The sequence below is a fragment of the Apostichopus japonicus genome, chromosome 19, assembly GCF_037975245.1.
Source record: "Apostichopus japonicus isolate 1M-3 chromosome 19, ASM3797524v1, whole genome shotgun sequence".
NCBI lineage: Eukaryota > Metazoa > Echinodermata > Holothuroidea > Aspidochirotida > Stichopodidae > Apostichopus > Apostichopus japonicus.
In genome coordinates, this window is record NC_092579.1 from 11,228,068 (window position 1) to 11,246,411 (window position 18,344).

At 36.2% G+C, this 18,344-nt stretch overlaps 1 protein-coding gene and 1 long non-coding RNA gene across 3 annotated transcripts; one reads left to right on the forward strand and one right to left on the reverse strand.

Annotated features, from left to right (window-relative positions):
- Positions 1-1,444: 1,444 nt before the first annotated feature.
- On the reverse strand, positions 1,445-13,111 carry LOC139959653 (gamma-glutamyl hydrolase-like). Of its 2 annotated transcripts, XM_071957449.1 has the most exons (9): positions 12,883-13,111; positions 11,316-11,478; positions 10,601-10,688; positions 9,350-9,488; positions 7,794-7,900; positions 5,653-5,746; positions 4,466-4,603; positions 3,865-3,999; positions 2,346-2,484 (listed from the first exon to the last, which is right to left on the reverse strand). In XM_071957449.1, the coding sequence occupies exons 1-8, from the start codon at positions 12,971-12,973 to the stop codon at positions 3,875-3,877; spliced, it is 945 nt and encodes a 314-aa protein (XP_071813550.1). In that variant the 5' UTR covers positions 12,974-13,111; the 3' UTR covers positions 2,346-2,484; positions 3,865-3,874. The 2 variants fall into 2 exon arrangements, with proteins under 2 accessions (XP_071813549.1, XP_071813550.1); XM_071957448.1 differs by lacking the exon at positions 3,865-3,999 and having other exon boundaries at positions 1,445-2,484.
- A 338-nt stretch (positions 13,112-13,449) lies between these two features.
- On the forward strand, positions 13,450-18,201 carry LOC139959668 (uncharacterized). Its single transcript, XR_011790197.1, has 2 exons — positions 13,450-13,751; positions 16,887-18,201. It is a non-coding gene; the product is annotated as an uncharacterized lncRNA (long non-coding RNA).
- Positions 18,202-18,344: the final 143 nt, after the last annotated feature.

The following is an 18,344-nucleotide window of genomic DNA, read 5'->3' on the forward strand; positions in this document are numbered from 1 at the left end:
CGGCGCGTAACGTCGATGTACATACACTATTGTTTGCTCTTATAAATGGCTGCTACCTTCAAACAGGTGTAAATCGACCATAAGTGCTTTGACATTGATCAGCTTGCCAGTTTACACAAAGTAGTCAGAGTTGGCTCTGACCTTCCGGATTCGTAATTCCATGGACCCATACCCAGTTTGAAGCTAGCACACACAAACAGCAGACAATAACAGCAGCCATTAGTGTATACCTTAGCGTTGCGCACGGTTCGCCAGTGATTCGTACGCTAAGACAAACCGGCTCAATACAGAGCATAATAAAAGTCCCCAGGCTGAAAGAATGAACAATTTGGATTCCCCCCACTCGCATTCAATGCGAACGTCAAAGCACATAGTGGGTTGCAGTGACTTATATACCCAATTTACAGTTTAAATATGCATTAGAGTGCAGGCCTACCATGTGACATCCAATTTTTTTTTTTTCTGGTGAAGGACCCCCAACCCCCTACATTGCAAACGGCTTCAGTGACTCCAGGGCAGCACTGGCGTCAAATATAAAATCCCAGGGGCGTCGCAAGCTATTTGGGATTGGTATGTCAGATCAGAGTGTGGCCATCTATCATAATTATCGGGGGGACGTGTGGTAGGTCAAACTACGCTTCGCGCCACCATGGTTGGTGCGTAGCGTAGTTTGGAGAAAATTTTGAAAGAATGTCTCCCAGATTGCAGGTAATGGCACTTCCCGAGCTTGACAACAAGACCCCTGCTACCCAACTAATCTTCTGAAATACATTTTGAACTAGTTTCATTTTGGTTCTTTATTTTTTGCCAGTTCTTTTTCTTAGTCCTACTCTTTTTTCTTTTTAGCGCCTTGAATATTGGTCCGGCATTCGCCGGACCTGCAGTATCGGCTCCGAAGCCCCTGAATCCAACCTCTTTCCAATTTGCTTTTGCCCTCCCAGTCAAAGTTCAAGACCTTAACCTTATAATAAGCCGGGTTAAACTTTTGAATATCCATTAGCACTACAATCTTGTGTTTAGAGCTACTTTCATATAGCCATAAATTATAAACTAAATATGCTTCAGAATACACAATTTGACGTTTATAATTATTAAAAAATTGACTTTGACGTTATCTACTGGTAGATTAAATTTCAGGTTTGTTATCATTTCCTTTAAAAGGTAATTATGAGGCACCAGAGTATAGCAGAGATTAACAGCAATTTGAAATTTGTCCAAGTGACAAAAATCGAGATGCATCTTGCCGAAACGTCAATATTCAGATCTTTGTAATTTGACTAGTCAACTTGTATCTCAACAATTGAAACACCAAGTTTCAAATTGTTGACATTTTGACTAATGATGGAAACTATATCCTTTATTGAAAAAATAATGGATGACCAGGAATGGTCACATGATGTCATGTCAGCCAATCAGACAAAAGAAAAAAAGTAAGACACAGAAATTGTAGAATCCAAAATATCATTTTTCTTTCTATGGTGCAAAGTTACAGGATCCATTGTATAAAATATGTAAATCCACATTAAAAAAATATAGTCAATTCTCCAATAAACCATATATATTCTACAACACTAAACTCCATACAAATTGAGTTCATTACAATTAGAATTATTGTAGTAATTAGTAAATATATTATATTATTACACACAATTAACATATGGTTACCCGATACCATAGTTGTTGTTCTAATTATATTTCAGCAACAATAAACGATAAGCGGTTTAGTTTAAAATATACCTGTCAAGAAGTATAGGGTGAATATGATCAAATACTAAATATACTGTATAATGAATCATAAAAAATTTAATTAATTAATTAATGTCATGGCAACATGTTTCAAAACCCAAACTCCATTTGAGTTGACAATAATGTAAAATATCAGAGAACAGGAAGCTTAATAGCAAAAACACTTACATTTAAGAAAATAGAGAAATACAAAGATTTTGGGAAATATCTATGTTTTGTGCAAATATAAATGTTACATTTATCTTACTTTACATATGAAGTGTCTTTAATTATTGCTACATTTTCTTTAATCTAGCCTCTCTTGTGAAAGATAATACCCTTTCGTATTCTTAAAATAATGCTACAAAACAGAAAAATATTCATGACCATAAAAAGAAAAGAAAAACAGAAACTACAACCTCAAAATAATTCAATGCACATTTTTGCCTCCACCAGAAATATTGTAATAGTATATTTACACCGTTAGTGATTATAAATTTACGCTGCTAGTGAAAGACTGCCCCATGCTTGCTCATTACACATTTTAGAAGACATGTTGTGTGATTTCAGTCATCAAGTTTGATATCCATCAGACGGCTCATATTTCAATATGTTGAAATTCTTAGTGCTGCTTTGGATGAAAGAAGTATACTTGAGTAAAATAATGAGATAGAGGATCGGTGAAGACAGGCTCAAAGTTGTAAATAAGGTACTTATGCTCTGTTGTCGGATCCACGAATCTGTGACGACTTTTTCGAGCTGAAAGTTAAAGCGAGAGAAGAGATTTGACTAATGTATTTTAAATTTGCAAAATGGATCATAATTTATATTCAAGCACCTTCCCACGACTCTATAGGTAAGATGTATCTGTTCTAAATCGGATAGGATTTTACAACTGACATGCCTTAGTATTGTCACAGTATTGATTATGCTAGGAAGTCATATAATGGTCACTAGCTTTCAAAACCTCAACAAGCATTTTACTGCCTCCTCAAAGCAATTTGTTCCTCTCTTCAACATTTCATTGTTTTAGCAAACACTCTTTTTTTATCTGAGAATAATTTGGAGAGAAAATCAGAACCTCCAGGAAAGTAGTTGTTGGTAAACTTTGAGCAACTTCGCAACTTTTGGTGGCAATCCTGGTGACCTTTCAGTCTACAAATTTATTACGCATACACTGAAGAGGCCTAATTGCAACCAGAAAGGAAAGTTCGATATGCCAACTTGATGGGATACAAAGTTTATGTTCTGTAATGAATTTAAATGGGTATTAATAGTCCAGGGGTGGTGAAATGATTGCAACCAAAAGAACCAAAGAAACCATATAGGTTGGTAGCTGCACAGAAATGATGACAAAGCACAGAAAAAATAACTGATAACGAACACAAATCTAACACCCAGCAAGCTGCAGTATTCCAATTGCAAGTGAATTCTGACATTGCCTGTGGCAAACAAGTAGATTCCAACTGCTTGTGGCAAACAAGTATATTCTTACATTGCTAACGACTTATTAAGCTCCACTGCCTGTATATCACTTGCCAAATAAACTTAACACTCCCACCCCCCTACCCCCCATACTTTCTTACTTATACAGGTGCATCCAATTGATAAGAGAATGCTGTGACGAATTCTGATTTCTATCAGACTAATTTGCTCAAAACCTGAGTGAGTATACAGCTAATATAGTCTTCTTTGGACAAAAAGAAATATTGAATGACCTTTGACCTCATATTTATGTACACAATCTGTTACCTTCTACTAATTGATTAAAGAGCTGCCAATTTTGGTTAAAATAGAGTTACAGCTGTACAGACAAAACAAAACAAAAAGGTGTATCACATCATTTTGATACATCACAACCTTAATTGGCCTTTTATTTTTGGACTTCAAAGATCTTTGACCTAATGTTCAAATTAATCTTGACCAACATCTAGAATCAATTTGAAATATATCAAATACTCAGTGATTCATGCAGGTTGAAATAGATCTACTTTGCCTAAAAAATTCAGGAATTAATGAAAAAAAGAAGAAATTGCTGACAAAATGATGCGGCGAATTGTGACCACTGCAAAAATGCCAAAAATGGTGCTTTTTGAAATTAAATTGTAGTAAAGCCTATACAGGTTGAAATTGCTATACCTGTACTATTTCATGGATTGAAAAAGAAGCACTGGTTGATATGAAATACTCCTTTTGTGTAAGTTTCATTGTAATTGTAGATGAGAGCAGCACTCTCAGCTTCTGGGCTTTGGAAGGTGTGCAAACTTTTACGTGCTGAAGAAACAAAACAAAAACAAAGCAAGTGATGTTAGATGATAGAAAAGAAATAGCAATCCCTGAAGAGAGATGTGAGAGAGTAAGAGGTGGGTGGAGAGAGAGAGGTCGAGAGAGAGAGATAGGTGGTGGGGGAGGGGAGGTGGAAAAATGGGTGAATTGTTCTTAATCAATAATCCTCCTCGTGGACTGAATAGGGTATTCTAACCCCAAGAGAATGATGGCATCACTAAATGAAATGTAGAAAATGTTGTGAAGAAGGGTATTACTGTCCTAGGGTATTCTAACCCTTAGAGGAAGATGGCATTTCTCAATGAAATGTGGGTTCATATTTTTATTCTTTCAATCGCTAGGGTATCCATTCGATGGCCAGATAGGGTACTGGGAATAAAGTCTTTACGCCATCTATATTAAATCAATTTGCAAAGAAGACTACTGGCTGACAAGAATCATGAATTGCAAATACCTTCACTGACAAAGAAATTTGCCAAGTACTGTGAGGTCTTGATGGAGACCTCATCATGCTTCAGGTTGGTGTCCAGGCTCCATTCAAAGATTGGTTTCTCTGGGTGAAACTGAACTGCATAGAACGGGTACTTCTTACCTGCAAAAAAGAAAAGAAAAAAAAGGAATCAATGAATGTATGAATCAATGAATGAAAAGAAGGATGAATGAATGTATGAATAAATGAATGAATAAAAGAATGAATGAAAGAATGAATAAGGAAATAATTAAATAAATAAATGAACTATTTTCCATCCATCCTTTCATAAAATAAAAATAAAAATAAGAAATAAAAGTACTACAATCATACAATATCAAATATTATTCCCTGAAATTTTCAGGAGAAAGAAAGGTAAGTTTGACACCATGAATTAATTTATTCACTGTATTTGAGAAGAAAAGGCGCTTGGCCCTCGGACATCTCTTTAAATTATGAACTAACTTGAAAAGTTCAAATAATTTTATTTTTTAGCTAGAACAGGGATTCACACCAGTGACTTCAGGGTAAGCTTTTGTGCACACAGAATATTGGAGAAGGCCAAAACATTAACAAACATAAATGCTTGAAGGCTACAGAAAGGATTTTGATTAAAGAGATTCAACAAAGGCATATAAACTGTGAGCTCTACTGATATCCTTGTGCATGCATAGAATTTCACATATTAAGCCATGTAATTGTTGACAAAATGCATGTGCTTATAAAGTCTACTGTCTAACATCAAGTTCACATTGCCATCCTCATGAAATAACATTAATGCACATCAGTTACTGAACAGGGTATTAAGAGCAGCCCAATAACATTTGCTGATGTTATCATCAGTGATTGAATATAGCTAACCGACTTTAACCATGTGTTTATGTTTCTAATGTCCACTAGCAGAATAATGCCTTATGCCAGTGCCTATCTGTTTTTTCTCCCAGCAAAATCCACTGGCATTTAGCCAGTAGATATAGCCCCAATTTCAAGGCCTGATGTCTGAATTTCTACTCCCGACACTACCTCATTACAGCTCTAATAAACGGTTACTCCGTCTTCATTCAGTGATCAAACAGAGGTCACTTGATACACACATTTCAATCTAATTTGTGTATATCCAATACTCAATTACAAAAGTTTGTACGGTACCATCCATCCATTGGTAGACTTACCCTCCATCATTGCTATGAATTCTTTCCCGTTATCAGTTTGGCTTGTTGCAACGATGTTAAAATTATCCTTTAAGCCTTCACTATTACTGAAATTCTGTGAAGAGAAGATTGGAGAGTATTCTTAAGACATAAAATTACTTCCACTGTAAATACCTTAAATGGTTTATATATCCTTCATCTGTTCTCTTCAGTTAACGCTATCAAAGCTGCCATTAGTGTTTGATTGTAACTTTACATCTTTTGGTCCAAATCCAGGAAATATTTCCAGTGACATTCAAACTTAGAGATCTATGCTCAGCTCCTTATTAGCCAGACACTTATGCAACCACCATAATCGGTCTATGTGATACAGATAATTATCATGAAAAAATTCCCAAAGGGCTTAGCAAAATCTCATTCCATTTGGGCGATATCACAGATTCAATGTTCCTTCATACACAACACTGAAAACTTGATCAAGTCGAAATATGACACCAGTTATCGCATATTTTGCTTTAAATTACAATTATTTTCTTTAATTGATATACTAATATTAATGTCACATTTTTATGGCGCTTATACCAAGGTTTCAAAGCGCTTTACAGACGTCATATTACCCCTGGTCAATGATAACCTGTCCCAGAGACAATGCCTCCAGTTGGCAGCAGTTATATACTGCGCCCAATGACAAGTAACCTCACAGGTACTCATTTAACCCCTGGGTGGAGAGAGGCAAGTGAGATAAAGCATCTTGCCTAAGGACACAACGTAATGAATTATGCAGGAAACGAACCAGCAATCCTTGGATCACAAGTACAACGCCTTAGACAATTTGGCCACCATGCTCTCTATCAATACTACCAGATTGAAACCACTTCAACATAAAATGTAGCCATAACGGGTTAATACTGAGTCTGAGACTTAAAATTATAAGTTTTCAAGATATTTTCATGACAAAGGAATCAGGGCAATTATATTGTTCGTTGTTGAAAACCATTCAGTTAGTTACATTGAATAAAGAATAGACACCTACAGTACGTGTCACTGGAAAGAATATCACACCAATTTCTTTTGAAGTTTTTCACACCTTTTAACAGAAACTCTCAGTGTGTTCCATAATACAATACTCAGCACTAACATCAACCTATTAACAGGGATGTAAGTGCAGCCAAAAAAAAAAACCGGAAAAATATTCGGAGACCCCAGGTGAATGCCGTCCTAACACATCCTACTCCTAGCTCTGACTACTTACACACTATCGTTATGTTAGGCTAGCTTAGAAGTATTAGCGCTAACACATCCTACCCCTAGTTCTTACTACTTACACACTATCGTTATGTTAGGCTAGCTCAAAGTTACGAATACGTCGGAGCGAACTACGGAATAAAAAACAGTCTCACATTCGAATGCGATCACAAATATCGACTTTCATATGCGTATCCCGTAGATTTCCGCCGCTCACAAATATCACAAGCGTTAATTCCAAAACTTATGTCGAGCACCAGCAGTTACGAAGATATTAATTAGCAGTCCAATCAACATGAATTAGGCAAGGTTTTTCAACGACAGAAATGAGCTATAGCGATTTGAAGTTCGCACGTACGCAACGATATTCACATGGCACAATGTTGTACAGTGCAATGCGATGATGCGAAACTGGAAATGGTATTTTGAGTGATCGATGAGTGAAAATTGAAGTTAGCTTGCTGCAACGGGCCAGGCATTTTTGCCGCGTTGTGTCTTTGATATTCGAACAATTTTGTGGAACTTTATTGGAATTAAAAAAAAACGGATTTCCGTAAAAATACGGAAGACTTATTGGAATTAAAAAAAAAACCGGATTTCCGTAAAAATACGGAAGACTTACATCCCTGCATTAAAAAAAGGAGCACGGTGGTCAATGGGTTATAATATTCTCAAGATATTTTCAAATGATTTTAATTAAGTTCAGCTACTTTGCAGCATTCAATGGTTTTAACAGTTTAAACAGAAACTTCCTTTCTGTTATTATCATACTTGATTACCCAAAAGGGTTAGAGAAGGTCAAAGGTAACATCATCTCTCAAGGTGCACTAGTGAAGAATCTACAGATGCATAGATGAAACTTTCCAGATAAAAACAGAGATCATCAATGATCAAACACCGACTGTGGATTTACTTACTGTCGGAGTTACACTGTAGTCATGGAAGTTATACGTCACAGCTTTCGTTTTCAAAGCAGTCAGAATTTCATCTGGTGCATTTCCTAAGATCCTGCTCTTATTGTAACCTAGAAAGATAAACAAAATATTTCGGATATCAAGTGTTGGCATTGTTGAAAGCATGTATGCACCTCTAAGGATGTCCTATCAAGGGCGTAGGAACCGGGGGGGCTGGGGGGTGCCAGCCCCCCCGTGAAAAATGTGGAGGGGCGGAATGATCATTCCGCCCCCCCCCCCCCCCCCCGCTTGGCAAGTCAGAAAACCCCTTTTTCATTTCCAAATAAGAAAAAAAATCTCATTTGGAGCACCAAATTGCATCTAAGGCCAGGTGAAAATACGAAATTAAGTTTACAAAATGGAGTGGGTGTTGAAGTGTGTTATATTGCAGCAAATTGCATCTGAGGCCACCTGGAAATGCCAAAAATTCCAAAGGGGAGGGGGACACCCCCTCCCCTTAAAGGGCCATCAGTCTTCAGCCCCCCCAGTCAAAAGTACCTTCCTACGCCACTGTGTCCTATATATTATAGTAAATCATAAATATTGCTAGAAATGCTGATATGATCACAAGGAAATGGATTCATAAATAAAGTTTGTACCTTTTTGACAATTTTGCAGTATATCTATTTGAATGGTATTCATTGTAGTAATTTTTCATACTGCTTACTTTTGTAACACAGACAGACCAATGTAGCTTTTGATTTAAGTTTCGTATGTGATGGGGGAGGGGGGAGTGGGGGTGGACAAGCCAGAGCTACAGCAGGTTAGCAAAGTATAAAACTAAAGCAGACTAGAAGATGAAGGAGGAAAGAGTAAGAGTACAGAAGACAAGCAAGTAATTTCAGATTGAAAGCGTTTAAGCCAAAAAAAGAGACAAAAGTAAAACTAATGACAGGGCCCTGAGAGGTGCCCAGTCCTGGAAATACCACCCTCCCATGAGTACCTACAGTAGCCATAAGAAAGAAAGAAAGAAAGAAACAAGAAAACAAATTTCATTCTAACAATGTTGCTCTTATGAATGGAGGGCGATACCAACAAGCTACTATCACTTTTGGGGGCAGATTTTATTTTTATTAGAATATGGATTTTCTGAGTTTTGCTTAAAGTGTTGAACACTTATGGCAAAATAAGGTAGTCGTCCATCAGACAACCTAAGCTGGGTTTTAGGTTGTTTGACGTGATTTTTGTTCGTCTCGTAAGACAAAATGCAGACAGTAATGAAACGTGATACCTTGTTATCTTTTATCTAGACCTGAGAGTTCAATCCCTGCTATGTACACTGTGTTGTGGGTATTGACCATAGCTGTATGTATTGACTGTACACTAGTGTCTAATTATTGACGGTAGCATGTTGTGTATGTATTTTCTGGGATTGATGGTGGTGTCTAACACTTCTGTTACATCTCATTCGAAACTAGGTCAGATTACCGGCATGAGACATTTCTTTGTGCGCGAGTCTTCAATGCCTTTAAGGGTGTAGCGGAAGCAGCATATTTCTCCTGTTTTGAAAAGACACGTACCAACTTCCAGCGTGACATTAAGATTCTCTCTAACTGCCCCCATGGTAGCTAAAATGTTCTTCCCAGCTGTAAGAACTGACATCAACTGAAGTCCTTGGCAAGTTCCCCAAATAGGGAAGTAGTCACCCTTCTCATAACTCTGCGAAAGAAGAAGAGACTTACTTGAAAGAATTGCACGTTGTGATTACTGACAGCATGGCCAAGGACAGCTGCTGTGTTGCACCTTGTATACTAATCCAGACTAGACTGTTAACTTGTCTTTCACAAAAAGGGGTAGTTTTACCATTTTCCACCGCCCCCCCCCCCCTCCAGTTGTGAGATAAGGACAAAAAAAGGAGCTTTGTGCAAATCCAACTAAAGAAGATAACTTTATCAAAACTATATTAAAAGTAACTTTTTTTGGGGGGTTGACACATCACCTCTGCAATAATAAACAGCTACATCATAGTTATTGCGGTTTTAATGCTATAGTACACAGCAGAACACAATGGCACTCGTGCATTTAAACAATAATCGCCCACCCCCACCCCTTCCCCCCCAAAAAATGACATGGATATTCTCCATTTTCTCAATTGCAGGTTAAAACACACATGTACCCCATTTGTGATAATACACAGACAGGGAATAGCTTCGCATCACAAAATGCTATGCAGAATGGTCAAATTGCTATTAAAGTGCATAACGCAGTTTCGTATACTGGAAATACAAAGTACTTGAAAATTTTTTACATAACAGAACATTAAACTTTTTCCCTGACATATTGTCCAAACTACAGTACCAGTATTTCTCAAGGGTTTGCAAGATCCCTATCTGACAAACAAGAGTGTACAGTACCTCAGCATGTGACCACTCTCTCAAACACTGAGTGAGGTTACAGTATTAACCCATCCATCATCACTGCACGAAAAACAGCAGCCATGGTGAATGTTTCGGAGCTCCATCTCCCAAATCAGGCAAACCAAATCAATTGATGACTCCATACAAATACACTGCACGGCAGCAATAAATAATAGGTCAAGAGACTGTATTTCCTGGTGTGGCTTTGAATAAGAAACCTAGGCTGGTGGGGCAGACAGGCTCTAACTAATATGTACACCCACCCCTTCACTTGTTATAAAGTCCTGCCAAGGCATGTATGTTAATGTCATGTTAGTTCTTGAGTGATCTCCACATGAATAACTCCATGTTTATAATGCAATAATTAACCACCCATTATGACAAAATAATTAAAACAAAAAAATTGTTTTCTACCTGCTTGGCAAGTTCATAGAATATTTTACCAGCTCTACCATATCCAGACTTGAATAAACTATCAACCTCTCCACCTGGCCATAACATTCTGCAAATAGATAGAAAGGAGAGTTCATTTGATCAATATGTTAAGGAAATTATTAGGGACATTTTAACGATGAAAAACTATATCTAAAACATGAGATCAAGTACTACTTCACTGGGAAACAAAAGTGATCATTTCACCCAATTAAATGCTTTTTCTTATTCCCCTGAGCAATACCAACCAAAAGTGTAAAACCAGTAGTAAATATCGGCCTACTGTAGTAAAGTTGAACGATTGTTCCTTATTTTGATGTAGGTTGGCAGTGGTGACCATCTACATAGAATCTTTCAGTACTTGAATTGCATAAACCAAATGACAATGGGATTCTAGAATCCTACATTAAACTGATCTCTGACGTTGATACTGAAAGCCATTTATACAGAGGCACAAAACTATATGTTCAAATGACCACAGTTTCAAACACTTAAAACACACTTTTCAGCTTATATGTTAAACAATCTTTGGAATGCAATTTCTTTTTTATAAACTTCTCAAGTATTCCCAAGTTTCTGGTTTTTGTCCTACTCGGTCTTCACTGACTTTTGGTACTATCAAGCAATGCCTAAGTTTTGTTTCATCTCACAGTATGTTTGATAAAGTGAAAAATAGCTAACACTGTGAATAACAAACCCATTGAGAGACTGGAACATCTGTTTGTAATAACTGTCTGTTTGATTCACTAGTATTGGAACAACTCTGGCACCAGCTGATTCAATAAACTTCACATATGAAGCAGGAATGTAGGTTGGTCCAAACTTTTTCAGGCTCTCAACAGATTCTTGTGAAAGAATACCTGCGATGGTATTTAGAGAGAAAAAAGAATTTTGCAAGATATACAGTAGCAATGTGTGATGCAACATGATCCCCTTTTCGAAATGTAAGATCAAATTAAAAGGAAACGTTTAACATAAATATATGATATAAAATGCTCATGTGTTATGAATTATTTTACTAGGGCCTACATACAGCACAACAACATTTTATTCAAGTTTATATAAAATCCAAATCAATCTCTAAGGATTGCTTTTCATTGGAGCTAAAACATAAAATTTACAACCAAAGAACATAAATACAAAAAAAGTACAAAAAATAAGGAATAGAATATATAAGCAGTATAGAAAGTTCAGATAGCCAATAAAAAATTAAAAAGAATGTAAAAATAATAAAACATATATATCGTAAAAGTGAAGATTGCATTATAAAAATATTGAGGCACATTTTGAAGAATGAAATTTGCACGCTTAGTTTTGAATCATCTAAGACAATGGGAGTTTTATATTTTGTATGGAAGACTGTTCCAGACTCTGGCTCACAATGTATTAGAAGGAATCCTTGTGGACCCTTTATACATACACATCTAATTTGGTAAATACGTTGGCCTTATAGTATGAAGCAAGACCATGAACAATCTTCCACACTTGAAAACAGATATTATAAATTAAAACGCTGGTTAAATTTAATACTCATAAATGTGAGCTCTTCAAGCAGGTCTTTGGCATGGCTCTGGGAGTGACTGTTAATAGTATAATCACATACAATGATTTTGAACACACTGTATGTAGTTTCTCTGGAGGGACACCAAACTGGTGAGCAATAGTCAGCATGAGGTAAAATAATTAAGAGTGTTATAAATACAATTTTTTTTCCAGGTGTCAGACTGTATAAAGGATGAAAGGGGAGACCTTTTTAATTTTAATATCTGATTTTCAAAATGTGCCCTGAATTGAAATTTGTCATCAACTACAACACCAAGATACTGTAGGTAGACATTTGGACCTGATAGGATCATTATTAACTGACAGTGACAGATTTTCCTCAGGAAGGGTAGTTTTTTCTTTTACTGCAAATGAGGATCGACTTAGCTTCACTAACATATTTGCAATGTATCAAGTAATGGGCAGAAGAAAGTCAGACTTCACCCCATTGGCTTCTGAGGTATGGAGTCTGCAAGAAACTCCCAAACTCCTTTCAATGCCACATATTCCAAAATCAGACAATTGGATGGTCAACAGTTTCAAGTGCCTTTTTTAGTGCAAGGACAACCATATTTTCCTGGTGAAAAGCATACTGTATCAATCACTATCAATTGCACATAACACCAGCTATATCTGTCAGTCACTTCCAAAAATGCATTAGGCCTAGCCTACCTAGTACATAATTAAAAAACACGATAATTAAACCTAATTGACCAACTTACCGACAATAGGACGATCATTAATATGTTCGCATTTTGCGTACAATACCCCCAGAGAGGCTAAAGCCAATGTCAGGAGCACTGATGGTGACATATTCTTGTCTTTCTGCACGGAAAATCAACTAGAGAAATGCAGAAGGACTCTCCTATAGTAATGTTGCCCGAACTTCGATATAACCTAATAGAATTAACTTTCAGTGAGGTTGACAGTACCGTATGTGTGATATCCGGTGGTACGGCTTCCGCTAGATTCAAGTTGCCCCTACAGTATCTCTAGGCTGAAGCCAGCCAACAGCCTGCTGAAAAAATTAACACAGTCTACCTCGAATAGGGTATTGAAAGTCGTGCATATTACCCACATTTACTCATTCGAGCGGTTGTCACGTTACTGCCAGGTGACCGCGTTATACCTACTTTTGAGTATTATTTTGCTGTTTGCTAGCTCTGCCTGAAATATTCAGTCCGGTGCCCCTATCAAACCGGAAGACTATTGTTCAAATCATGTGACTTCACGTTATTGTTATGATAAAACTGTTATGAAATTTGGGATATAAACAACGTGCTGACTACATTGCCTACCACAAAATATGCTAGATGAACTCAATAAAGTTGAAGTGACGTCACTTGCAAATACGCCATACGTGACGTGCTTTGTTTGGATTTCGACCACGATCAGTAAGCGTTGTAAAGATGACTATTGCATAATCGCCAGTCAAGATTTGTGTGGTAACTGCAGTGACGTATTAGCGGTATTAGCTCTATAATATTAATAGTGCAATCTAGCACTGATGATGCCCAGCACCGCTGTAACACGACCCAGGACCATTTAAAGTCTCGCTCTCCAGAGTGTGAACTGCTTCTCTTAAATTTAGGTACGTTTTCGATGAGTCAATTATTGAATTGGCCAAGGTCTTATCACTTCTTAGTCGTCCAAAGATTAACAAGTGAGGATTTCATTATTTAAATATTCGCTTAAGTAGCCTGATATAGGCCTAGGCTGCAGGCCTAACTGTGATACTACTGATAGGCTACAGTAGGTTAATCGCCTACTTATCAAATACTGACATGTGTTACCAAGCGTAATGCCAATACCACTTTACCAGTTTTAACACTAGTTACAAGGATTGGATGTTCGGTTGTTGTAGTAAAAATGTTAGCAATAGCAGTTCAGGGATTGCAGTAAACAACATGCAAAGGATAAGAAGAAAGTCATAAGTGATCTCCAGCTTCCAAATATAACATTAGCTTTGGCTTTAATGTTATACTTGATGACATGAAAGACCCCACTTGAGGCCAAATACGAGATTTCATGTATACTAGCGGCAGTCACCAAAGGCATTATATTTAAATCGTGACTCAACAGAAGCCAGTAGCTCGACAACCTCATGTGTAATTACTTTTGTTAAATATGCTAACATGAAGATTTTTATCAACTTAACACAACAATTTCATGTGATTATTACAACCTAGCAAATTCAATCCTTTTGCAATTAAAAGTATGCTATGTCTCTCTGAATGCTTCTGTGTATAATAAATGAATACAACTAGTTTAAAGCAGATTATACAATGAAGCCTAACCAACATTTTTATTTCTATACATTTAGATCATCTAATCACAAAAGAACGTGGGACTGCATTAATTCTCTCATCAAGAACAAAACCTCCACTTCTTCTGTCACTTTGTTGAAATTGGATGAAAATTGTGTTTCTAATCTCTGTGATATTTTTAATGCATTTAACGATTACTTTACTAATATTGGTCCAAATTTAGCCTGTGATATTTCGGTTGGTATACAGAACCCCCTAGACTATATGTGCCAAGCTAATTCCATGAATTCTTTCTTTTTAAATCCTACAGACGAAGTGGAGGTTTTAGATTGTATTTCAAATTTAAAAAATTCAAGCTGTGGTTATGACAACATTAGTCCCAAAGTTGTTAAATTATCTAGTTCTGCTATTTGCACAACTCTCGTGCATATCATTAATTGCTCTTTTTTTCAAGGTATTGTTCCGTCTGACTTGAAAATAGCTTGTGTAGTTCTGGTATTTAAAAGTGGCATGCGAGAGAGCGACAGTAATTATAGGCCTATATCTGTCTTACCTTCGTTTTCAAAGATCTTTGAAAAACTTGTATTTAATCGTTTATATTCCTTTTTAATGAAACATGATCTATTATATGATTATCAGTTTGGCTTTCTGCCTCAACGTAACACGTCCCAGGCTATTTTAAGTCTTGTAGATTATATTATTGAATCTTTTGAAAGTAAATGTCTAGTTGGGTGGATTTTTTTAGATCTCTCCAAGGCTTTTGATACGCTTGACCATTCAATTCTGTTAAAACAGCTTGATAAATATGGCATAAGGGGGCTGCATTATCTTGGTTTAATAGCTACATTCATAATAGATTCCAATATGTTTCTTTATCTGGCGCTAATTCTTCGAAGCAGGCAATTCATTGTGGTGTTCCCCAGGGCTCTATTCTTGGACCCTTATTGTTCCTCATTTATATAAACGACCTTCCTAATGTCACTCCAAAATTTCACTTTATTTTGTATGCAGATGATACTAATTTACTATATAAAGGTTGTGATATAAATACTCTTGTTAACGATATCAATACTGAAATCCCCCAAATTACTGCCTGGTTCAGATCCAATAAACTTCACTTAAATTCTATAAAAACTACCACCATTATTTTTCATCCCAATTAGTGACAAATAGTTTCTTCCAACCTTACGATTATAATTGATAGAACGCCAGTACCTTTCTCCCATTCCACAAATTTTCTTGGCATTACCCTCTAGAGATGAAAATCTCAGTTGGATCCCACATATTCAGAACTAAAAAAGAAAAGTGTCCAAAGCCATTGGCATTATCAATCGTTAAAAAAAAATTGTCCCCATTAAAACTCTGATAACTTTATACGATATTCTTATCTTGCCTTTTTTATCGTATTGTTGTATTGTGTGGGGTTACACTTATCCTAGTCATATTAATAAGCTCTATATTCTGCAAAAGAAAGTGTTGCATGCAATTTACGATGTTCCTTACAATAGTCACTCGTACAGCCTCTTCTGTGACATTAAACACTTAACGATATTTGAATTAGTCAAGTACTACACCTTAATCTTTGTATATAACTTCTTTCATGACAATCTACCAAGTAGCTTCTCCTATTTTTTGTATCAAATAATTGTTTTCATGCTTACAATACCCGCAATGCAAATTTACTTTCCGTTCCCCATTATTCTCTTGCAAGTAGTCAACATTTTGTCAAATACTGTACTCTGCTATTTCTTATTGGAATTCCGTACCAACTGCATTGCATTCAATTAATAAGTTATCCTCATTCAAACGTAATTTAATGCGTTACCTTCTTTCGAATAGAAATGAATGATTTAGTCTAAACTTCGGGCCACGTCTTAGTTAACGTTTTTTTTTTCCCTTCTCCCCCACACTTTTTCTTATTATTATTATTCATTTTCTTGTAACATTTTTTGTTGTTGTCATACTTTGTACCTTTGTTATACTTTGTCAGTTTGTATTTTGGGGATACCTCACTTATAAGTTCTTATGAACTTTTCGAGGATCCCCACAACCATATACTTTGTATACATGTATATACTTGAATTATGTAAAATGTTGATAACGTTGATGGTTGAAATATAGTTGAACAAACAACAATGATGACCTTGGTAGTAGGACCATAGTTTGTAATACTTGTGTCTTTACCAAAATGGCATATTATGGTGAAAGGTGGATTTCATTATCATATCAACACTGCTAGGTTATTGTATTGACTGACAGCAGAGAAAAGATGTAATGTGTATGGCCTCAGGTACTCAGCTTGCCCAAAAAGTGGTTTATATTTTGCAACAAAATATCATAAAATCAGGCAATTTGTGAAACACTTTTGTTCAGGTTTTGGTACTGTATATATATTGACACTTATGGCCGTCATCATTGTTTCATGTCATCCTATTACCTGTTGTTTTGTCATCTTTCAGTATTTAACTCGATTACAAGGCTGCAACAATGGACTATGGAGAAACAGCCACCATGTTCAGTGTTGATGGAAGTACACTTGATACCACGCTAGCACCAGACCCAGAGGATAACCTTGTTTGGGGAGTTCTCGGCTTACTTGCAATCTCATCCATCCTCATCTTTCACTATTGGATCAAGAAACTATGATTATGGACATACGCTAGTGTGCTACGTTGACATTGAACTCATATCTTCTTCCTGGTCATTTGCATGGGTGCCAACAACCTGATTCAGTAAATAGCAGATAACAAATATCTCACCATGACAATGATATTTGGATTGAACTTTATGTAAACTAACTATATAGAGCTGTAGCCTGCTTTCTCTTAGTTTAGGACTTTGCTCTAGAACTTATTTCTGCAAATATTTCTTCTAACAAGAGTATTCCTGTTATTCTACTGTTACTTGGGAGATAAACTGCCATTTGTAATGTTTCTTGAGAAGATTAACTTGTTGTTGGAGGGGGGGGGAGGGGTGGTGAGGAGGATAAAATATTATAAATTATATATTAACTATTCTTGTTGAAATGACACAAGTTTGAAAAGTTAAAGCTCATAAGAAGTATTCTTGTCAACTCTTGAAAGACATTGTTGCTGCATCTCAAAACCAGGCTCAGAATGGACCTGCTAAGGCTGTCCAGATACTGTATGTAGACATCAGAGAAGAATTATGTCTAGAAAGGAGATATCTCACCAGGACCAAATTTTAATTTTAGCACTTGAGTTCTTTGTCGTCCTCATAACATTAGTCATGGCAGCTCGGTGATTAGACTATAACTTGAGACAGTTGCCGTTATTTCAAAGGCTGGCTGTCGAATAGAAATTGTCAGCGTTCACTGTTGTCTGATGAAGCTGTGCTACAGTGCACTGAATAAGGTATGACCACGGAGAGCATCAGCTGTACAGAGGGCTCAGTCTTTGTTATCAGCTTTATTGGTACAGGGATTGTTGAGTCTCATCATGAGAGTCTTAATAAAAATGTAATCAATGTTTGCAGAATTTATCATTTTGTTCCATTTTTCCAAATGACAATTGTTCATCCAGTTTCCATTCTTCCAAAATAAATGATATGAAAATAATAATAATAATCCAATAATAATAATAATAACCTAAATCCAATCATAATAATATTAATAATAGTCCAAAATAAATAAATGATATCTTCCTCTGTGTAAAAAACAATATCAAGTTGTGTTTGAAAATGTTTCAAAGAGAAATTTTTCATCATAAATGATAAGAGGAATAAATAAATTATATTTTATCAGTAGTATATTTAAGTCTGTTATGTTCATCTTTAGTCTGTTTATGTAACTTACTTTAAAAGCCATCACTGTTGGCCCCCAATTATAGCATACTACACTTTCCATAAATATTTTTTTCTGGAAGTTCAGATTGTTCACATTAGTAAAATACAGGCAA